At 40.4% G+C, this 22,130-nt stretch overlaps 1 protein-coding gene across 2 annotated transcripts in view; it reads left to right on the plus strand.

Moving 5' to 3' along the window:
• The first annotated feature begins 230 nt into the window (after window positions 1-230).
• The window catches only part of MYPN (myopalladin), a 79,234-nt gene continuing 57,334 nt past the window's right edge, over window positions 231-22,130 (plus strand). For both annotated transcript variants that reach the window (XM_067465673.1, XM_060768913.2), the window contains exons 1-2: window positions 231-449; window positions 12,920-13,792. In XM_067465673.1, coding sequence (XP_067321774.1) covers window positions 12,921-13,792 — 872 coding nt within the window. In that variant the 5' untranslated portion in view covers window positions 231-449; window position 12,920. The remainder of the gene's footprint in view (window positions 450-12,919; window positions 13,793-22,130) is intronic.

Genomic DNA, 22,130 nt, shown 5'->3' on the forward strand with positions numbered 1-22,130 from the left:
ATCAATTTCATGTGTTCTTATGAACAAGTCGCGCCGAGAATGCGTAAGCATCCACTGAAGATATTCTATTTGGGGAGGGAAAATGAGGATCCCACCCTCCGTAGGTGCTGTTACAGCAATGGAATCCCTTTGCTCAATATTATCCTGTCCAATGAGGTGGAATGTTTCACAAGCACATGGTTTATGTGTCTCAAAATAACTTGGGACCTGCAAACTGACAAATGCTATTGCTTCAGTGGTGACAGGTTGTCCGGCTTCTTACAGCCATCTTCCCTAAAACGAAGGTTAACGCCTTTCCCCCTTCCGCCGATGGACTCCAAGACATTTCAGTTCCGAAAGACCTGAAGGAGTACCATCGCTTCGGTCATTTAAAATCTCATTTTAAGGAATAATTGCCACCGTGTTTGTGTGCCAGAGTTGGATTTTAACATCTGGACAAACTAGAAAAGGTAATATCTTTAAATTTTCAAGTGTTGCTATGTTTTGATGACCTTGCGCAGGTGCACGGAGGGTCTAGAATAGAGGGTGGCGGGTTGTGTTATGTCTGAATGCTCATTATTGCTGATAAGTCATATTAGGGGAGCAAGTCCCTTTTTTTTTACTCTCTGGGTTGAATTACAAAGAGGATCCAAGATTAAAGAGAACCGAATGAGCTTTGGAATCATGAAGACAGGCAGTGGGGGGATGAGAAAGTTTCCCTTTTTTATCTCCCTCTTTTCAAACTGCAGTATAAATTGTTATTTAAGAGTCACTAAACCCACACCAACTATTTGCATTTCCTTCTTAAACAAAATAATACAAGCAAATATTGCTGTGTACTTAAAATCTTTCTTTTTCATAGTGTGTGTGTGGTGCATGAGTGAGTGAGAAAGAGAGAATATGTGTCATGTAAAATGATACTGCCAGTTATATTTAGGGTTTGAAGATCTGCTACGTGGATTAATGTACACAACAGCTGCAGGAACAGTTTTGCTCGAAGGGCATTGCTTTCTCAACCCTCACCCTTCTCTCTCTCTCTCTGCAAAAAACTTTTTGACTGTCAGTGGCAAATGTTTGGCATGCTATATTGTAGAATTAATCAGTAATGGAGAGAACATAATGAAGCAAAATAAATAATTAAGCAAACTTAGACTGTGTAGAACAAGGATTTTACACAACATTATATGCAGATAAGTTTGAATATAAATTCTTGGATTTTGTAGAGCCAAAGAAAAATAGAAAGAAGAAATGTAGGCCATAAGAACAAAATTTTCTAACTAGAAATGCATACTTGAATAATCCATAGTAGCTAAGGATACTCTTCTTGCCACTTTCCCTTAATGAGCATTTTTAGGAAAAAAATGTTTTAAAAATATGGTTCTTAAGGCTATAGAGAAATATTTCTCAAGGCATTTCCCAAGATTTTACTCCAGAGATGCCTGAGCAACAGTTTGAGAATTACAGTTCAATTATTTTCCATTTGTAATAAATAGTATATCTTGTGGTAGAATCTAAACATGGAGAGATCAGTTATGCTGACTTCTGTAACGGGAATTTCACCTACTAGCCCCACATAAATCAATGCTACTGTGTCAGCTTAAAATGTAGCAGAAATGTTATTAAAAGGGGATTATTAATTATGACCTTTCACAATATTCAAATAAGCATTTATTTATGCATTTATTTATTTATTTACAACATTTCTACCCCTCATTTCTCCAACCCAAAGGCAACTCAAGAAATTCAGGAATGTAATTTTGTGACTCTAAAAATGTAGATCTTAGTAGTTATAGTCTTTTATACATGTTGAAATACATCCATGGCTTCAATCAGTTTTAATTCCATATTTTAATCAGTTTTTAACTGTTGCTAATTTCATCCAACTGTGTGTTAAATCAATCAGCTGCTGTTGATCTTATTAACCTTGCATATTTTGTACACTTACGGAGCAAAAAGGGTTTTTGAGCAATACTAAAATGTTGTTGTAATAGCAAGCAATATTTACAGTAGATGCCAAATTGGTTATCAATTTATGGCTACAACTTGAACTGACTTTTTTTTTAAAAAAATCAGTGTACAATAGTATATTTTGCTTTGGATCTGGGATTACAATAGACTACTCTTTTGAAGCCATTTGCTTCTAAGGAATTTGATTAAATCGTTGCCTCTAGTATGTCAAAAGGCTGATATCAGTGAAATCAACTGAACACTTGGTGATTTGTAGTTTGAAAATTGCAGCTCCATTATGTTGAGGGACTCAATTATTTTAATATGTAGTCTTATAAATTACATTTTGGCTTTTATTTGTTTCTAATTCATAGCAAAGTTCTCCACATCACTAGAAAAAAACATTACAACTATAGCCTCAAAGTGTGGGTCATCTCATAACCTATCCCATCACAATCCCAACCACCTCTGGTGGATCATTAATATTTTTTCGCTAGATTAAAATTAGTTAATACTTTGTTAGCTTTGCATCTCTACTAAGCAGGTACCGGACTGAATTTTGTCATCAGATCTATCCAGGGAGTTCTTTCATGGTGCATGGCTGTATCAGAACAGATAGTATTTATATATTTATTTATTTATTTCATTTATATGCTACCCTTCTCACCCCGAAGGGGACTCAAGTAGCATAGAGAGGAATAAAAGACAAAACATCAACATACATTTCTTAGTTTTTAGCAGCCCCAACACTACATCTTACTGCATATACAAGAAAGCACTGCATAGAAAACATGTCAGCAGTTTTTAAAAGCTACAATGTAATATGGTATGTGGCCTATATTTAGGGTCAGTTAAAAAAACCTGATGTAAAACAAGGAATATATGTGTGTGTGTGTGTGTGTGTGTGTGTGTGTAATGTTAGTGTGTGTGTAATGTTAGTTTATGGGATTAACAGAACTCAAAAACCACTGGACGAATTGACACCAAATTTGGACACATGATACCTAATAACCCAATGTATGTCCATCACTCAAAAAAAATTGATTTTGTCATTTGGGAGTTGTAGTTGCTGGGATTTATAGTTCACCTACAATCAAAGAGCATTCTGAACCCCACCGACAATAGAATTGGACCAAACTTGGCACACAGTTCTCCCATGACCAACAGAAAATACTGGAAGGGTTTGGTAGGCAGTGTCCTTTGGTTTTGGAGTTGTAGTTCACCTACATCCAGAGATCACTGTGGAGTCAAACAATGATGGATCTGGACCAAACTCTACACGAATACTCAATATGCCCAAATGTGAACACTGGTGGAGTTTGGGGAAAATAGAATCTTGACATTTGGGAGTTGTAGTTGCTGGGATTTATAGTTCACCTACAATCACAGAGCATTCTGAACCCCACCGATAGAATTGGGCCAAACCTCCCACACAGAACCCCCATGTGGGCCACAGCAACGTGTGGCAGGGGACAGCTAGTGTATATGTGTGTGTGTGTGTAGAATTATATAATTAGAATTGGGTTTGGTAGTTTTCCAATCCAAATAAATAATAATGCATGTAATACTTTCTAAATTATAACATTACAGTTTAAACTGAATTCAAAGTCATGACTGTGTTAGTATGAAATACTAACATGAAATGCATGAGAAAGCAGTTGTAGTATACGCTTTCATAGTCTGTTTCCTCCATGCATCTGCAGAAGCTGGTTTAATAAACGAAAATATATTCTGCCAACTATTTATCTCAGTCTCAAAGGTGCTATGGAGTTTAAACTGAGACAATGCCATTGACCTTTTCTGTCCTCTTACCACTTTAAAGAAAGAATTTCTATTCCTATTTTAAATAGAAGTGCAAGGGTTTGGGACAGAATGCAAGTATTGTGTTGTCAGATAGAGGAATCCTGCCAGCCAGTTTCTTTTCTGTGGCCATGCCACTGTCCCAATCAGATGGGAAGTGAGAAATGGTAGTATATTTGTATGTGACTGCATATAAGAGAGGGTCCTGGGACCAAATCCAGTGGTACCAAGGGCCCACTGTATTTTTGATAACTTTCAAATACAGTGGCTTACATTTATGAAACAGCCATCAGACACCACTTTAAAAAGTAAATTGCAATCCATTGAATATAAATAATAACAGTGATGTAGATCATAGAGGTAGAGCTATCATGATGCGGTGTTTTGAATGTTGAATTAGGATACTTGGAGACCAAGGTTTAGATCCCAATTAGCCAAGTTACCCAAAAGTAATTATATCAACTATTATGACTAGTTATGCTTATTTTCTCTCCAAGGTGCCTTCTACATTGCCATATAATTCAGTTCAAAGCAGATAATCTGGGTTTTATATGGCAGTACAGAAGGGACTGCAGTGATATTAATGGTAGATTTGAATGGAGGGTTCTTTTGGGATTATCAAGTGCATTCATTTTTGAGCTCCCTGGATGTTTTTGGTTTTTTGCTTATATGATCTCTTATTGTTCTTGCTGGCTGGGACTTCTACAAACTGAAGTCCAAATATCTGGAGGAACAGTAAGGTTGCATTATTAATGGTACAAATGGAATCAATCCTGCAAGGCTATCCGTGAATCAGGGCTCATGCTGCTGCAGGCACCATACATGTGTTCACATGTACAAAGATAGTACAGTAATGTTCCTTCTCTTTCATACATACAATCCAAGGAATAGTCACATTTACCATCCACTCCAGACTCATTATTTCAATAATGGAGTGAGGAAAAAAGTGGATAAGACAAAGGACAGAGTCTCAGAGGCATGGTTTGGCTCTGAGACTCTGGCCTTGGTCGTATCAGCAGAGATACAACCAAAGCTATCCTCTTGGCCAGGATATGGCCCAAGAGAGGACACCCCTTGGCCAGAAATACAGCAAAACCGATATGCTACTAAAACCAGCTCTTGAATATTGGAAGGGAAGACATTATAGAATTGTTCCAATACTAATCATTTTAGCCTGATGCTAATGACCACTATAAGAGGCACTATAAGAGGGTTTAGTGAGACCAGTTGCTCTTGTTGCAATGGCGTAGTAACGGTGAGGCCACAGACCATATTTTAGTTCTTGCAGACCACTGGTGGTCCACAGACCACAGGTTGGGAACCACTGCCTTATAGAAATGCTCATAGTCTGCCTCATGTCTATGGACCATCACTTTGAGTCGTACTGTGCTAGAGAATCATCTTTAATATTCTGTTTAAGTTGGACTAACTTCTCTGAGAATGACTGACTTCTCTGAGAATAACTGACTGAAAATTACATCAAATTATTTTGTTTTTGAGTCTTGCAGATCGACATGTAGCCCAAAACATGACCTGGGAGCTATTCTCAGCAGAGATTGGAAGGGATTGTAAACCCTGTAAAAGGCAGGATTAAAACAATCTTTGAAAACCAGACAACTGTTTAAAAGAAAATATATGTTTACTATCATGCTAGTACACTGAAAGAAAATCAAATGTACACTTTTAGCAAAGGATCAATGTCCTGGTAGTTACTTTTTGTAAAAGGACCCAGGGAATTGTAATTGATCACAAATTATAAATATGAGCCAGCTATGTTTTGGTCTCTGGTGGGGAGACTATTTTTGGAATGCATGGCAGAAATATCACAAGCAGGATGTGATACTCTCTATCCAGCACAAATAACTGCTTAGGTTGGATACTGCATTGCTCATCCATTGCTAAGGGGGGGGGGGGGGGGATGAACATTTGTTTAATAGCTCCTCTGAAATGTATTTGAAAACCTGCAGAATTTGACAACTCTCATTGCAACTCTCATTAGGTTAGTTACATTCTCTCTAACCAGTCTAGCAATTTGGAAGAGAGACAATAACACAGCATGTTTGGCTAGGTTTTTACACTGCTGTGCCATATCTGTCAGCTTTTGCCTCAGATTAAACTGAATCAGGCTTATAAAAATGTGGATTCTCCCCCAAGGGAAACAGAGACCACAAGTGATTTAACAGAATTCCAGCTGCCATTGCTGGCTTGGAACTAAACCAAAACGGCCTATGGTGTGTGTGCCAGATACACTGCAGGCTAGAACATATATCAGCGGTGTGTATGTTGTACGTGATATGATACATTCTCACAAGTTGTGCACTGATGGATTAAGTATACTTCAAATTATTTCTTCTGCCATGGTCTCAATGAACTTGAATCCAGAATAAGATTAGTTAAGAACATGAGAAGAGCTTGCTGGATATGGCCACAAAGCCATCTAGTGTGCCCGCAGTTGTCAAACAGATGCACCCTCCCTGTCCACTTTCCTTAGAGACTGGTACAGATAGACTTATTGTTTCTGTTGCTGGAGGATGTATATATCCATCCTGGCAAGTAGCTACCACAGTTTGCCTTGTTCCCCTTTAAAACTACTGATCTTGTTGATGTGAATCCCATAGTTTAATTGTGTAGTGTGCAAACCAGTATTTCCCTTTGTCCCATCCCCTGCTCCTACAGTGAAGACGTGCACACAATACAGGAATAATATTACCAAGAGCCCCTCATGGCGCAATAGGTTAAACCCTTGTGCCAGCAGAACTGCTGACCAACAGATCAGAGATTTAAATCCAAGGAGAGAGGTTTGAGCTCCCTCTGTCAGCTTCAGCTCCCCTTGAAGGGACCTGAGAGGAGGCTACGTCCTTGCAGATGGCCAATTCTGTCAGAGAAATTTGGGGGTATATGCGCAGCGGAAGAAGTTGCTAGATCAACAGACACAGGATTCCAAAAATCAGGACTCTGTAGTCTTACAATTGCAAAATAACACAAAGTTTACTAAGCACATCTACACATGTCCATTCTTAGCAGGCTATAATCAGGAACTACAATGCACAGCATAAACAGTTTCAGAACATCTGCTTATCAGACCTCTGGCTGTAACCGGATCCTCCTTCTTCCCACACGTTATCTCACTACTGTCAAGGTTACTTTTTCTCTGCTTCTCACAATATTTCTAATACACAATTAAACACAATAGAATCCATCTTGAAACACATCTTAATTCATCTTGAATTACATAGAAACACATTGGAAAAACACACATGCATATCTCAATAATCCTGACAAATTCTCTCACACCAGAAGTGACTTGCAGTTTCTCAAGTCGTTCGTGACATGAAAAAACAAACAAACCAAGAGTTAGTTAATAATACATTTGGATCATTACAGCATCAGCTAGAATGGTGTATTGGTTTGTGCGCTGAACTACAATTTTGGAGACCAGGGTTCAAACTCACTGTGTAGTAGTATGAAAAAGTAAATTCCATTGAATTCAGTAAATAAAATTTCTGAGTAACTATGCTAAAGATTGCCTGTTGACTAAATTTGGCTTTTCCCACATTTTGTTTTAAAACAAACCTGACAATTTCTCCCCTTCCCCAACAAATCAAAGTAGGCTATCTACACCCCAGTATGTTGCTTGTCTGCTAGCCAAATGCTTACTTCCTAATTATAGGGCAAAATAATTATGTCTATACACCAACTAAGAATAATAAGTACAATTTTGCTATGCTATGACCCTAAATGATCCACATTAAAAAAAATAGTTTCACACTAAGAGCCAAACATCAGGCACACACACACATTCTGAGCCTATGAAAAAATGCATTGTGTGAAACCATCCCAGTAGTCTCCTAATCTCTTTTAGATAGAAAAGCAACTTGGATTCCTAAAGCTTAAATATCACAACTCATAATCCCTTCTGGATCCATTCTCAGTTTAATCCTCATTTGTTAAGTGTGACCAGACAGGGTTACTGTTGTCCTTGTAACTGATGCTACTCAGTATCTTAGATACTATTGTATTTGTCTAGCTAGTCCAGTTTACATTTTATGAACTTATGCAATATATTTAGTGGGATGGCAGCCTTTTATCAGCAAAGTAGGTAGGTTAATATTTTAAAACTTTCATCATTTAATAAAAAGAGCTGATTTTAATCAGCAAATTTAAGTTGGTGGGGTGGAAAAAAGTAAGGAGAGTTGAGAATGTGTTACCGTAACGCGAAATGAAAATATATATTGTTATTTTAATTGTATAAGCATACAGTCCCTACAATATTTCAAAATGATTCTTACATTGGACGTTAGCAAGTAAATTGATTTAGAGAGCAAGTGTAGTTTGAGTGCTGGACTAGGACTTACGGAGACCAGAGTCCAAATCCCTGCTTAGCCATGGAAACCCACTAGGTAACCTTAGGTAAAGCACATTCTCTCAGCCTCAGAGGAAGCCAGTAGCAAATCTCCTCTGAACAAATTTTACCAAGAACACCCTGTGATAGGTTGGGTCATCTTAAGATAGAATCATAGAATCATAGAGAATCATAGAATCATGGGCCATTCAGTCCAACTCCCTGCCAAGAAGCAGGAAAATTGCATTCAAAGCACCCCTAACAGATGGTCATCCAGGCTCTGTTTAAAAGCTTCCAAAGAAGGAGCCTCTATCACATTCCAGGGCAGAGAGTTTCACTGCTGAACAGCTCTCGCAGTCAGGAAGTTCTTCCTAATGTTTAGATGGAATCTCCTTTCTTGTAGTTTGAAGCCATTGTTCCGCGTCCTAGTCTCCAGGGAAGTAGAAAACAAGCTTGCTACCTCCTCCCTGTGACTTCCTCTCACATATTTATACATGGCTATCATATCTCCTCTCAGCCTTCTCTTCTTCAGGCTAAACATGCCCAGCTCCTTAAGCCACTCCTCAAAGGGCTTGTTCTTCAGACCCTTGATCATTTTAGTCGCCCTCCTCTGGACACATTCCAGCTTGTCAATATCTCTCTTCAATTGTGGTGCCCAGAATTGGGTGCAATATTCCAGGTGTGGTCTAACCAAGGCAGAATATAGGGGTAGCATTACTTTCCTTGCTCTAGACACTATGCTCCTATTGATGCAGGCTAAAACCCCATTGGCTTTTTTGCCGCCACATCACATTGTTGGCTCATGTTTAACTTGCTGTCCACGAGGACTCCAAGATCTTTTTCACATGTACTGCTCTCGAGCCAGGCATCCCCCATTCTGTATCTTTGCATTTCATTTTTTCTGCCTAAATGGAGTATCTTGCATTTGTCCCTGTTTAACTTCATTTTGTTAGTTTTGGCCCATCTCTCTAATCTGTCAAGATTGCTTTGAATTCTGCTCCTGTCTTCTGGAGTATTGGCTATCCCTCCCAATTTGGTGCCATCTGCAAACTTGATGATCATGCCTTCTAGCCCTTCATCTAAGTCATTAATAAAAATGTTGAACAGGACTGGGCCCAGGATGGAACCCTGCGGCACTCCACTTGTCACTTCTTTCCAGGATGAAGAGGAAGCATTGGTGAGCACCCTCTGGGTTCGTCCGCTTAACCAATTACAGATCCACCAAACTGTAGTTTTGTCTAGCCCACATTGGACTAGTTTGTTTGCCAGAAGGTCATGAGGGACCTTGTCGAAGGCCTTACTGAAATCCAGGTACGCTACATCCACGGCATTCCCCGCATCTACCCAGCTTGTAACTCTATCAAAAAAAGAGATCAGATTAGTCTGGCATGACTTGTTTTTGATAAATCCATGTTGACTATTAGCGATGACCACATTTGTTTCTAAGTGTTTGCAGAACACTTCCTTAACAATTTTTTCCAGAATCTTGCCTGGTATTGTCATGAGGCTGACCAGACGATAATTGTTTGGGTCATCCTTTTTTTCCTTCTTGAAGATTGGGACCACATTGGCCCTCCTCCAGTCTGCTGGAACTTCTTTTGTTCTCCAAGAACGCTCAAAGATGATTGCCAATGGTTCAGAGATGACTTCCGCTAGTTCTTTCAATACTCTTGGGTGTAGTTGATCTGGCCCTGGGGACTTGAACTCATCCTGGACGACTTGTTTCCCAATTTGGGGTTGGATGTCCTCTAATCCCTCATCCACTCCAGATGGAAATGACTTGAAGGCCACAACAACAAATCTTGTTAAATAATTTGTCTGTTGAAATGATGGTTCAATTCAATATTGTTTAATTGCTTAATAAGCTTAATATTTATCAATTAATAATACTTCACATAAAAATAGTGTTTTGATTAAACTAGGAAACATCCTTGAAACAATGTGTTATAGAGATTAGAACTGGAATGGGAATTGTGCAGTCCTCTAGCTTAATTGCAACTAATCAGCATGAACCAGTGATGAGAAATAACAGTGTTTACAGTTCAACAGCATCCGGAGTGCTGCACAATTCCTGCACCTGAGCCTGAGGAAGTAGGTTTGAAGAGACCTAGGCAACCATGCTGGTGGTGAGTTTGGGCTAGTCTTCTTCTCTCAGCCTCACTACCTTCATGACAATTGTGATGATAAAGCAAGGTAACAAGAACTTTAGAGCTCTTTTGAGAAAGGTGAGATATAAATGGATAGTGTGGCATAACATTATCCCAGAGGGTGACTATAGATTTTTAAAAATCTGTGACCCATCCAACTAGTTAGCCACATTCTATTGACCCCTGTGGTTACTTAAATCTTCTTGAGGTGAGCCAGTTGTAGGACTACACAATGAAGCCCTAAAGCGATGGCATGCATGTCACATGCCCCTCTCATGGACACCTGTGTGAGAGGGGTCACTCTCAATAGCTACAGAGTGAAGCACTTTGAGTATAGAGTTATGTACATGAAGGACTCTTTTCTGAAAGGTACCTATTGCTGGGCACTGGCAGAAGAAGAATATAAAATGTAAACCATTGCATCTTCCTATACTGTTTGTTGAATACCTGAACATGCTTAACAGTCACCTGCTGAACAGTCACCTACTGAAACAAATGAGAGTGAAATGTGTTTTGGTTCAGTCCCAATCTCTTTGTTTTAATTTTAACTAATCTTTGACCAGTTGTACTTGCTGTTGCATAAGCACAATATTAGTTACTTGCAGCTGCAGCTTTGTAGTACATTCCACTCCCCAAATTCTTGCTACTTTAATCCAAATGACCTGGCACATCACATCAAATCTCAAGTATGTCAGATGAGATATCTCTGCTAAGATGTGGATGTTCCTGACAGGACAGGACTCGAGTTCTGATGCACACTCAGTAAAGCAGCTATGTATGTGACTCATATCTAAAGCTGTCCAATCAATGGATGTGGCAGCAACAAAATTACATATTTACAGAGTGTTATAGTGTTATCTCAGCTTTTTCAGTTATATTTCCATAATCAACATTAGATCAGATCCACATCTTGGCTCACCTAGCCAACAAATACTCTAAAAATTCATTTCATTATGCCACTAACTGTCATGTTTAACCATCATAGTATGGTTAAAAAGCTTGTTTATTATTTTAGCTATTGAGAATTAAGTGGCATTCAAAATGAAACAAACCGATGATCCATGCTTTAATTTACATCTTTGATTGACTACATTTATAAACATGTAAATAAGTAAATGTATAGAACTGTATGAGTTGTTGGAGCATCTACACTCCTCAAAATTGGAACAGACACCTTCCCCCCAAGAACAACCATAGTTTAGTGGCCGGAAATTCTTGATTTGGGAGGGGAAGGGTGATAGCATAGTAGTAATGCTTTGCATGCAAAAAAAGTTAAGGGCCACTGTCCAGCAATACTAATTAAAAGGAACTTAGCCTGCAGGGCTGGGAATGACCTTTGCCTGATGCCCTGACAGCTGCTACACTATGTGTCAACAGGACTTGGACTAGAAAGATGAATCAGTATAAGGCAGTTCATGGCACCAACTTTGTTATGGCACTTGTGAGCAGGCAGCTTATAATCTCTTAACACTCTCAGATCCCAGACCACTGTTTGGGGGGATTATAACTGACTTCCAAAAATGAAATAACAAATAGATAGATGGATGGATGGATGGGTAAACACACACACACACACAGAGAGAGAGAGAGAGAGAGAGAGAGAGAGAGAGAGAATTAGATTATAAAACAATATATATTGTCTCTATTATGTATTGTAAAGAAACAGCACGGTGTTCTGGGTTGTGTACTGAACTACTACTCCGAAGACTAGTGTTCGATTCCAATGCTTAGCCATGGATACCCATTGAGTTACCTTAGATTTATCATATAATCACAGCCACGGAAAACCCTATGATAAGGTTGCCATAAAGTAGAAACAACTTGAAGGCACACAAAAACAATTATTATTATTATTATTATTATTATTATTATTATTCTACTGTTAAATTTCTTCTTGTTGTTTTATAGCACATCTTTCCTCCTGTTGGGTACTGTATATAATTCCTGCCCTCTCCTTTCCACTTAATATAATAATAATAATAATAATAATAATAATAATAATAATAATAATTTTATTTATATACCACTTTATCTCCCTGAGGGGGACTCAGGGCGGTTTCCAAGTACATCACCGAAACATACAAAGTAAACAGCACAACATAAAATTAACAAGACAACATAAGCATAAAATTATTAGAGGGATGACCGGGATAATAGGTAAGAGTGCAAGGCCATATTCAACAATGTTTGGGCTGGACTAGAACTGGTCAATCTCAAAGGCTTGTTGAAACCACCAGGTCTTACGAAAGGAGAGGAGGGGTGGGGCCTATCTTATTTCCCTTGGAAGGGCATTCCAGAGGTGGGGGGCCACCACTGAAAAGGCCCTCTCTCTTGTCCCCAACAACCGTACTTGTGTCGGTGGTGGGAGTGAAAGGAGGGCCTTCCCGGAAGATCTTAAGAGTTCGCTCCAGTTCATAGAAGGTTTATTCTCATAATAACCCTTGAGCTATGTAAGGCTGAGAGAAAGTGACCAGCTCAAAACCAACCAAGTTCCATGGCTCTCCCAAGTCTCCAAACTAGTCTCACATTGACCCCTCCCCCCAACACACACACATACCAGTTGGTTACCAAATAGGGTAAAAGTCCTAATATTAAAAGAAGCCATTTGTATGAGTAGAATATCCCTGTTTTCTTTTTAATTCAATACCAGCAACAGACTTACTATTGACAAGGCTATGGTCCTATTTGTACTCTCTGTTAACAGCATGCAAGACAATACTTCAGAACCTTCCACTTCCATAACTCAACTGCTGAGAGAGAGCTATCTAGCTGAAAACAGCCATCAAGGGAATAGCGAAAGGAGTAGATCGGAACCATCTCCACATTCTTTCCATTGTGGCGATACCTCTGGGACTTCTGATGAGGTGCCTGGACAAGATGACCTTCCCGATCTTTCTGCTTTTTTGAGCCAAGAAGAGTTAGATCAAAGTGTGAACCTGGCAAGACAGGCCATCTCTCAAGATCCCCTTGAGAGCAAGCCAGACGAACAGGTTCATGTGTTTTATCCCTCTGAGTTGAAAAACTCTGGAAATACAGTTTCCAAAAAACCACAATTCCAGCCTGCATCTTCACCGACTTTGGACAGCAGTCAAAAGAAGCAGACATCCAGTTCAGAGGCTGAGTCCAAAAAGGAATTCCTGAACAAGGCTGCTGATTTTATTGAGGAGCTGTCTTCACTTTTCAAAGCACACAATTCCAAAAGAATCAGACCCAGGACATGCAAAAACTACAAAAGCAAACTCGAGTCTAAAAATAAGGCTGCCCAAGAGAACAGTTGTGCTTTTTCAAATCTCTCAGAAAACAGAGAAAGGCCTTGTGCTCCAGTAACTCAAGATTTAGATAAAACTGAGCACACACTTGAACAGCCAGATAACCTTCAGCAGGCAGACTTGGAAGCTGTAACTGCATTAGAAATTTCAGGTTTAACTACAGAATCACCTACGGCATCCTTTTATTCAGACGAGCCTTTAGGCCAGCCACCACATTTTACTCAAAAACTGAAGAGCAGGGAGGTCCTTGAAGGAACCAAAGTGCAGTTGGATTGCATTGTGGTAGGAATTCCAACACCTGAAATCAGGTAAACATGTTATTTTATTTCTGAAATTGTAAATGTACACAAGAATAAATGATTATAGTCAAATAATCTCAGAGGTGTTCTCAGGGTTTACCCTGGAAGCCAGGTGCTTCCAATTATTATCCTGTTTCTTTCTATGACCTTAGAAAAGTTTGTTAGGACAGTGTGGTAGGAGGCTAGTACCACATGTTTGAAACTCCCTAGCCATGAACAGAAGCACTCATCATTGCACAATGTTCCAAATTCACTCCAAACCAGTTGTAAACTAATACCTAAGCAGTGTTTTTCAATAAATGGGAATTGGTGTTCAAAGTGTTTTCAGGTGGTGCAATAATCTAAAAGTGCTTGTGCAGTGAGTTTGGGACAGTAACGTGATTCTGTGCATGTTGTGAATGTCACTCTGAACTGCTTTGCTTCCACATCCCCAAACTACTTGCCATTCCATGTCTCACGGTCAGCCCAAGAGAACCTCTGGCTGCAAAGCCATAATTTCACTCTTTTATCCAACTAACTTCCTTTTTCTTAAAAAAAAAGTAATTCAAGTAAAGTTGCAACTTCACAGATAATTCCAGGCACTGATCAGAATTTCCCTTCTTAATTAATATTTTTCTTTTTGTTTGCAAGACTGTCTTGCAAAACTCTCAGCTCGTGCATTCTTGTGCATTGCTAAACAAGATTTGCCAATCAAAAGTAGACCACCACCACCCCTTGAAGAATCCACAAAATAGGAAAAGTTGTGAATTGCAAAATATATCTTTATTTTTATTAATATTTTAGGTAATTGTAGGGCAGTTCTTGTGTACTTGGAAAGCCCTAGTTTCAATAGATTTTGAACTCTCGCGGTTGCACAGTTCTTTTGAAGAAAACGTTAAAAGGGGGACATGGATGAACAGAGGTAATGCACAGGTTAGGTGGTTACATCCCAGCAGTTGCAGTAAACTAAAAATATTTTAAGCTTTTTAAAGGGGCTGCTTGAATTGATTTGTGTGAGAAGAACAGTGGTTATCTAGATACACTCCAGTCTCAAGTAAAACAGGTTTGCAATGCCAGAACTCGTTTTTTAGAGCCTTGTGCAATAAGGTCCAGATTAGTTCTGAGATGAGATAAATCCTTGCTCCAGGTTTGAGATGGTTGTCAACTAACTACAATTGTGCTGACTTCATCTACTGTATGTTGTGTGTGTCTATGTGCCATCAAGTTACCTGTTAACTTGTGCTAATTTCCTAGGCTTTTCTTAGGCAAAGATTATGCAGAGGTGATTTTGCTATTTCCTTGCTCTGAAATATAGTCTACCATCTCTGGTATTCATTCAAATTCTTCCATCCATCAAATTCTTCCATCTCTCTAGATTTTGATTAACTTTCAAAATCAGATAGAATCTGGTGCCTTCAGAGTATTCTTCCCTTTATCCATTCACTTAGCCTCTCTGTTTAGTTCTAATCTGCTAGAGCAGCAGTTCTCAAGCGGTGCTCTGCAGAGCCCTTAGGGCTCCAAAGAGCAAATTGAGGGGCTCCACGCTTCCCGCCTCCTCCCCACTTTTCCTCCCTCCAAATATGCCCGACTGGAAGTCCCCGTTGCTGAAAGCACCCTCTCACCATGGGGAGACTGAAAGAAAGAGAAAGAGAAGGTGGGCGGAGACAGAAAAAAGATGGAAGGAAGGAGAAAGGTGGACAGGCAGCAGACAGAAAAAGAGAGACACAGGCAGGAGACAGGCACGCACCCTTGGGAAGATTTATTTATTTTATTTATTTCTCGTGTCAGGGCAGCCAGTCAATTATATTACATTTCTAACAGAACAAAGCAAACAAACAGAGAAAATACAAAATGTGTGAGTTTGGTAGTTGATTAAATGTCCTTTGACCAGTATCTGGCCACTTGGAGTGCTTCTGGTGTTGCTGCAAGAATGTCCTCCATTGTGCATGTGGCTGGGCTCAGGTTGCATTGCAGCAGGTGGTCTGTGGTTTGCTCCTCTCCGCACTCACATGTCAAGGATTCCACTTTGTAGCCCCATTTCTGAAGGTTGGCTCTGCATCTTGTGGTGCCAGAGCGCAGTCTGTTCAGCGCCTTCCAAGTTGCCCAGTCCTCTGTGTGCCCAGAGGGGAGTCTCTCATTTGGTATCAGCCATTGGTTGCGGTTCTGGGTTTGAGCCTGCCACTTTTGGACTCTCGCTTGCTGAAGTGTTCCAGCGAGTGTCTCTGTAGATCTTAGAAAACTATGTCTGGATTTAAGTCGTTGACGTGCTGGCTGATACCCAAACAGGGGATGAGCTGGGGATGTCTCTGCCTTAGTCCTTTCACTATTGGCTGCCACTTCCCGGCGGATGTCAGGTGGTGCGATACCGGCTAGACAGTGTAATTTCTCCAGGGGTGTAGGGTGCAGACACCCCGTGAAAATGCGGCATGTCTCATTAAGAGCCACATCCACTGTTTTAGTGTGGTGAGATGTGTTCCACACTGGGCATGCATACTCAGCAGCGGAGTAGCACAGCGCAAGGGCAGATGTCTTCACTGTATCTGGTTGTGATCCCCAGGTTGTGCCAGTCAGCTTTCGTATGATATTGTTTCTAGCACCCACTTTTTGCTTGATGTTCAGGCAATGTTTCTTGTAGGTAAGAGCACGGTCCAGAGTGACTCCCAGGTATTTGGGAAGATGGTGAGACACTTAAAGGCGCATGGTGGGGAAGCTGCAGGTCGCATGGAGGATGCACTTCGGTGGCGTGGAAAGGGTTAAGCCCTGGAAGGGCAGCGTGTCACTCAGACCCTTTTCCCTTCACCCCACACCATCCAGATCCCTCTCCCTTTGCCCCCACTCTGCCCAGATCCCTTTCCCTTTGCCCCCATGCTGCCCACAATCTTTTTCCTTTGCCCCATGCCACCCAGACCCATTTCCCTTTGCCCAGGCTGTCTGTCAAATTTTAAAATGCAATGCAGCACCTGTGTCCAACATTTACCCATGCCTGATGTATATACATTACTTAAAATATAATATATTCTAATATAATAGAATATGATTTCTTGGGACCCCACAAGAAACCTTTCCTTGAAAAAAGGCTCCATGGCTGAAAGGGTTTGAGAACCCCTGTGCTAGAGGGTAAGATTAAGTTACAGACAGTGTAGTTGAATAAGGGCTGACCAAATTGGAGCAGCAAGATATTTTATGTGTAGCAGAGAGTATTACATCATCAACAATTACCGCCTTTGTCTTCTCTGTCCTCTCTGAATTTAGCTTCAATCCTCAGAATAGCTGGGAGAAGAGCAGGGAGCAGATTTCCTTCCAAAAATTTCACATTCCTATTGTAATGCGAAAACATTGGGATAGCTTGATCTGGAAAGGATAGTTGACAAAAGACCTTTTCCTGTGGATATGAAAACTATGCAGACATGTTTGTTGATATGGGCTACTACAGCAGCTTCCATTTCTAGCTCCTCTGAGGAGACACCTGAGGGGACTGCCATGGTGACTTCCTTCCTTTACCACTGATTGTGGGTGTTTCCAGTCAAGGCATTCCTTCTGCAACTGATCTGCCTCATTAAAAAAAATCCACAGGGTCTAAACATTATAGCTTTTCATTTGTTACCAATACTCTTTTATTTTCCCACAATTTCTTCAGTCTTATTTGGTACCAAACTGGTTAAAAAGGAAAAGACATACCATTTGATTGGTAGCACTAGAAGTTTATTTTATGTGTCACAAAATCAACATAGCATATAAATACATTTGTCAACGTTTATCAAATTTCAGGCTTTCGCTTCAAGATATCATGTGAAAATGTTCCCCTCAATCCTATTCATCCTATAAATGAAAATTGTTCAGTTTTAGGACCTTGTCTCAGTTCACAGTAAGTAGCCCTGAGCTAGTTACATGAATGATGTTTGACTGAAGCAATTTTCCACATAAGAATCATTTTCAGAAAGCTTTCCATGAATGCAATGTATGACATCAGAGCTGGCCCAATGGGATAGAATACAGCATGAACGTGTAACCTAGTAAGGCCAGTCTTAGGGATTTATGTATTTCCTCCATTGGTCACAAGTGACCCATATTTGTCATCTCTGCTGAGAGGTGCCTGCATTTTTTCCTATCAACTTAGCTCACCTCTCTTAGATTCATATTACTGTGGTTTGGCATTCTGCTATCCCAGTCAAGGGAATTTGAAGCTCTATAAACAGGCTATGTGTCATACACATACTATGAGAACACTCTCTGATAACATGCATGTTAATAAGAGAAATCAATTTGTTTTGTTTAAGAATCCAGATTTTCAACTATAATCTTACAGTCCATAGGAAAACACCACAGAATCTAAGATACACCTCTTCCTCTAAAACTGGATCCAGATTTCCAACCTCAGAAGAAAGAGAGATGTTCTTGAATTCCCTCTCTACACAGCTGTGCCCACCAGGTTTCGGTGTGCATCAGCAGGCTAGGTCCGGGGGGCGGGGAGGTGGGGTTGCGGTGATCTTTCGGCAGTCCATCGCCCTGACCAGATGCACCATTCCGCAATCTTCAAGGTTCAAGTGTGTCTACTTGAAATTGGGAACCCGAGACAGCCTGGGGATCCTCATGGTGTACCGTCCACCCCGCGACCCGGCAGTTTCCCTGTCTGAGCTAGCAGACGTGGTCTCAAATTTGGCCTTGGCCTCCCAACAACTTTTAGTTTTGGGAGACTTTAACATTCATGCCGAGACCACATTGTCAGATGAGGCTCAGGATTTCATGGTTGCCATGACGACCATGGGGCTGACTCAAGTAATATCTGGCCCCACACATCAAGCGGGACACATGTTGGACCTTGTTTTTCTTGTGGACAGTGGGACAGTCAGAGTGGAAGAGCAAAACATCCTTCCATTGTCATGGTCTGACCATCATCTGATAAGTTTAAGATTAACCGTACCCGCTAACCTCCGCAGGGGTGGTGGACCCATTAAGATGGTCTGCCCCAGGAGACTGATGGATCCAGAAGGATTCCTGAGGTCTCTTGGGGATCTTCCTGTCCTGGAGACTGGCGATCCTGTCGACGCCCTTGTTGATCGCTATAATAATGAGATGTCTAGGGCAATTGACACGATCGTTCCCGAACGTCCCCTCTCGTTGCACAGAACCACACCGACTCCCTGGTTCACTGAGGAGCTGGCTGTGATGAGGGGTCTAGAGGGCATCTGGAGGAAATCTCAGGGTGTATCTGACCAAGCACGGCCTAAAGCCACTATTAGGGCTTATTCCGCAGCTTTCTGAGCAACCAGGAAAACATTCTCGACTGCTCGCATAGCGTCTGCAGCAAATAGACCATTGGAGTTGTTCCGGGTTGTTGGGGAGCTCCTTCGACCATATCAACCATATCAACCTGTATTAAAGTAACACCACAGCTCTTTGATTATGTTTTCCTTTCCTTTTCCCTCAAAGCTAATATCTAATCACAGAATAACAATGGATTTTGCTTTAAACTACACTCTGGATGATTGGTAGAGTTCTTACTCTCTTTTCCTGATTCTAATATCATTTCACTGTTCAGGAAGAAGGATATCAAAGTAAAGTCAGCAATTAGACTTGGCATTTGCCATGCCCAGTGACACAGTCAGAACAATGTGTAGGAGCAATGCCATTTTAAGAGCAAATAATATTGATACTTCAGCTAAATGTTAAAGACTGTAAACTCCTGTGTAGTAAAACTGCATCTACTGTTAGGAACATAGGAAAATGGGGAAATTTGTATTAAAAAAAACTTTTTTTTTACCTGAGGGAACATCTTTCTATGTCCTCTAGTGCAACTCTGTGTTCAACTTCTGGTGGAAGTGGACCTTACAATTGAACTGGAGGACCCACAGATATTTTCTGTCTAGAAATCTTTAGGTGTTCCAGAGTAGAAGTTAACCATAGTTAATTTGGAAGACCTTTTTGTTGTTGTTGTTGTTGTTGTTGTGTCAGGAGCAACTTGAGAAACTGCAAGTCGCTCCTGGTGTGAGAGAATTGGCCATCTGCAAGAACATTGCCCAGGGGACACCTGGATGATTTGATGTTTTTTTATCATCCTTGTGGGAGGCTTCTCTCATGTCCCCATGGAAGACCTAAAAATCCTGGAAAGAATAAATTAATCAAATCTGCAAGAGTGAAACCCAAAAATGTGGAGGGTCAAGGGTAATTGACAGCTAAATCAGCTAAAATCCTTACTGGAGGATTTTGGGAGTCATACTCAAAAAAGAAAAGAAAATCACAGGTCTAACATCAACAGTATTGCTCTTGAAGCCTAGAAGAAGTGCATAAGAGCAATAATCCTATATGTACTTATATAGTAGTGGGCATTCTCCTCACTACTATATAAGTGTACAAACTGGTGTTATGTGGCATAATGTTCCTGAAACACAAAGCATCATAATTCTCTTTGTGGATAATAGCTATGTAGAGATAACCATGTATTTATGAACATGGTCATCTCTACATCTTGTGGAGATGGCATCAATTCATAGTCTATGTAAAAGCAACAGCCTGCATTGGTGATAATGCTGGCTCAGTTCCTGGCTCAGATCACAGGTGTACAGTAGGCAATAGTAATCTCATAAACGAATGTGCTGTCAGACAAAGTATTTGCTCTGGGTTCAGTCATAAACTACTGCCACTGAGTTGACCTGAGCCTACACTCCCTGACAGAGGAAAAAAATCTCACTTTTATCTGCTTTCTCTATGCTACCCATCTTTTTTGAACTCTGTACTATGGCATCTATTATCCAAAATTCCAAAACAGTGCACATGAGTAGCCTAGATAGTGCCACCTTTGCTTTCTGATGGTTTCAACAGACATAATTATTTTAAAATATTATTTATTTATTTGCTTTATTTCTATACTGCATTTTTCAGCCCTTAACAGGCGACTCAATGCGGTTTAAAATTACCTTCAACCTATATGCATATGAAACATAAATGAATTTTATATTTAATCTCAGCCACCATTTCCAAGGTATCTCATTAGATACAAATATGCAAATTCAGGTTTTCCAAAATTAAAAAAAAATCTTAAATTCAAAACATTTTGGGTCTCAAGCATTATGGATAAGGGATAATAATCTGTATTAGACAATACTCCTCAGTTCTCTCCTCCTCTCCCAGTCATTTTGGCACCAGGGCTTATTTCTACTCAACTCTGCCTCCAACTTCTAGCTAGAAGAAAGTAGGTCACTTTAAATGTTCACTAGCCCACCAAACTTATTTGGTGAGAAGGACTAAAAGCCTTCCATTTTATCTTGATATGGAAACATATACTTTACCTAGAATGTCAGCCTTAATTTCCAAACAGGAAAATATTGTGTATTTGAATAAGAAGCCATGAAAATGTGGTTGGGACTTAATACATAACCTTTTCACATGGCCCATGCAGGCCATACCGTTGCACTGGCAGTCGCATGGCGGGGATCGAACAGGGCACGTTGGCACCCTGTACCCATCAGATGGGGAAAGAGGTGGCAACGTGTGTTTGTCCCTTCATATGGGGAAAAGGGGAGAAAAGTGCTGGTAGCTCCATCGGAGCTATCCAAAACACACTTTCTTCCCCATGGTGAAGGAGGAAATGCCATCTGGCGCTTCCCCTCCATTTTGTCTGATGATGCTCAGTAGGCTCTGTCCAAGCCATGAATAAAAGTGGCAAATGGGGCTATTTTTCCCCATGTAAAGAGATCCCTGATGACATCAGCTGGAGCCACCTCAGATCTCAGGTTTTGGTCTGGAAACTTAGGACCTAAGGCATTCCTAACTGCAATGAAGTTTGACTACTTCCTCTTGGGCAACTCTGATCTAACATCATGAGCTCAGCTATAGTTTACATGCAGATGAGCAGTGATAAGACAAGAAGGTGATGGAGATGGTGACAGTGATGGTGGTGGTGATGGTGATGCTATGTCTTTCAGTATCCCCCAGCTAGCATTCTGGGCAAGGGCTCATGAGAATTGTAGTTTTGGAAGACTGATCTTTTCCATGTCTTGAAAGAGAGTTATTGCCAGATTCTCTAGCACATAATTGGCTGGAATACTCTTTATAATTACAATCCAGAGTGGAGGTGCTATAGCCTTTGCCTATGCATACAGAAAACCACATTCCATGTGGTTCCTGTAGCCATACCTTCCTCTCCATTCTGCAGCTGCTTTTTCCTTCCAGAGACAGATCATACAATTATGAAATCATCCCATTACATCTCCTATTATCTTACATCAATAGTGTTAAACTCATTTCCACCAAGGAACACATCAGCCTTATGGTTGCCTTCAAAGGACAGAATATCATTGTAAGACTGTATAACCTGGGCCTCGCATGTGAGACATGTGGCTTAGAGGAATATAACCCATCTGTATACTCT

This window comes from Anolis sagrei, chromosome 3 (genome assembly GCF_037176765.1).
Source record: "Anolis sagrei isolate rAnoSag1 chromosome 3, rAnoSag1.mat, whole genome shotgun sequence".
Taxonomy (NCBI): domain Eukaryota; kingdom Metazoa; phylum Chordata; class Lepidosauria; order Squamata; family Dactyloidae; genus Anolis; species Anolis sagrei.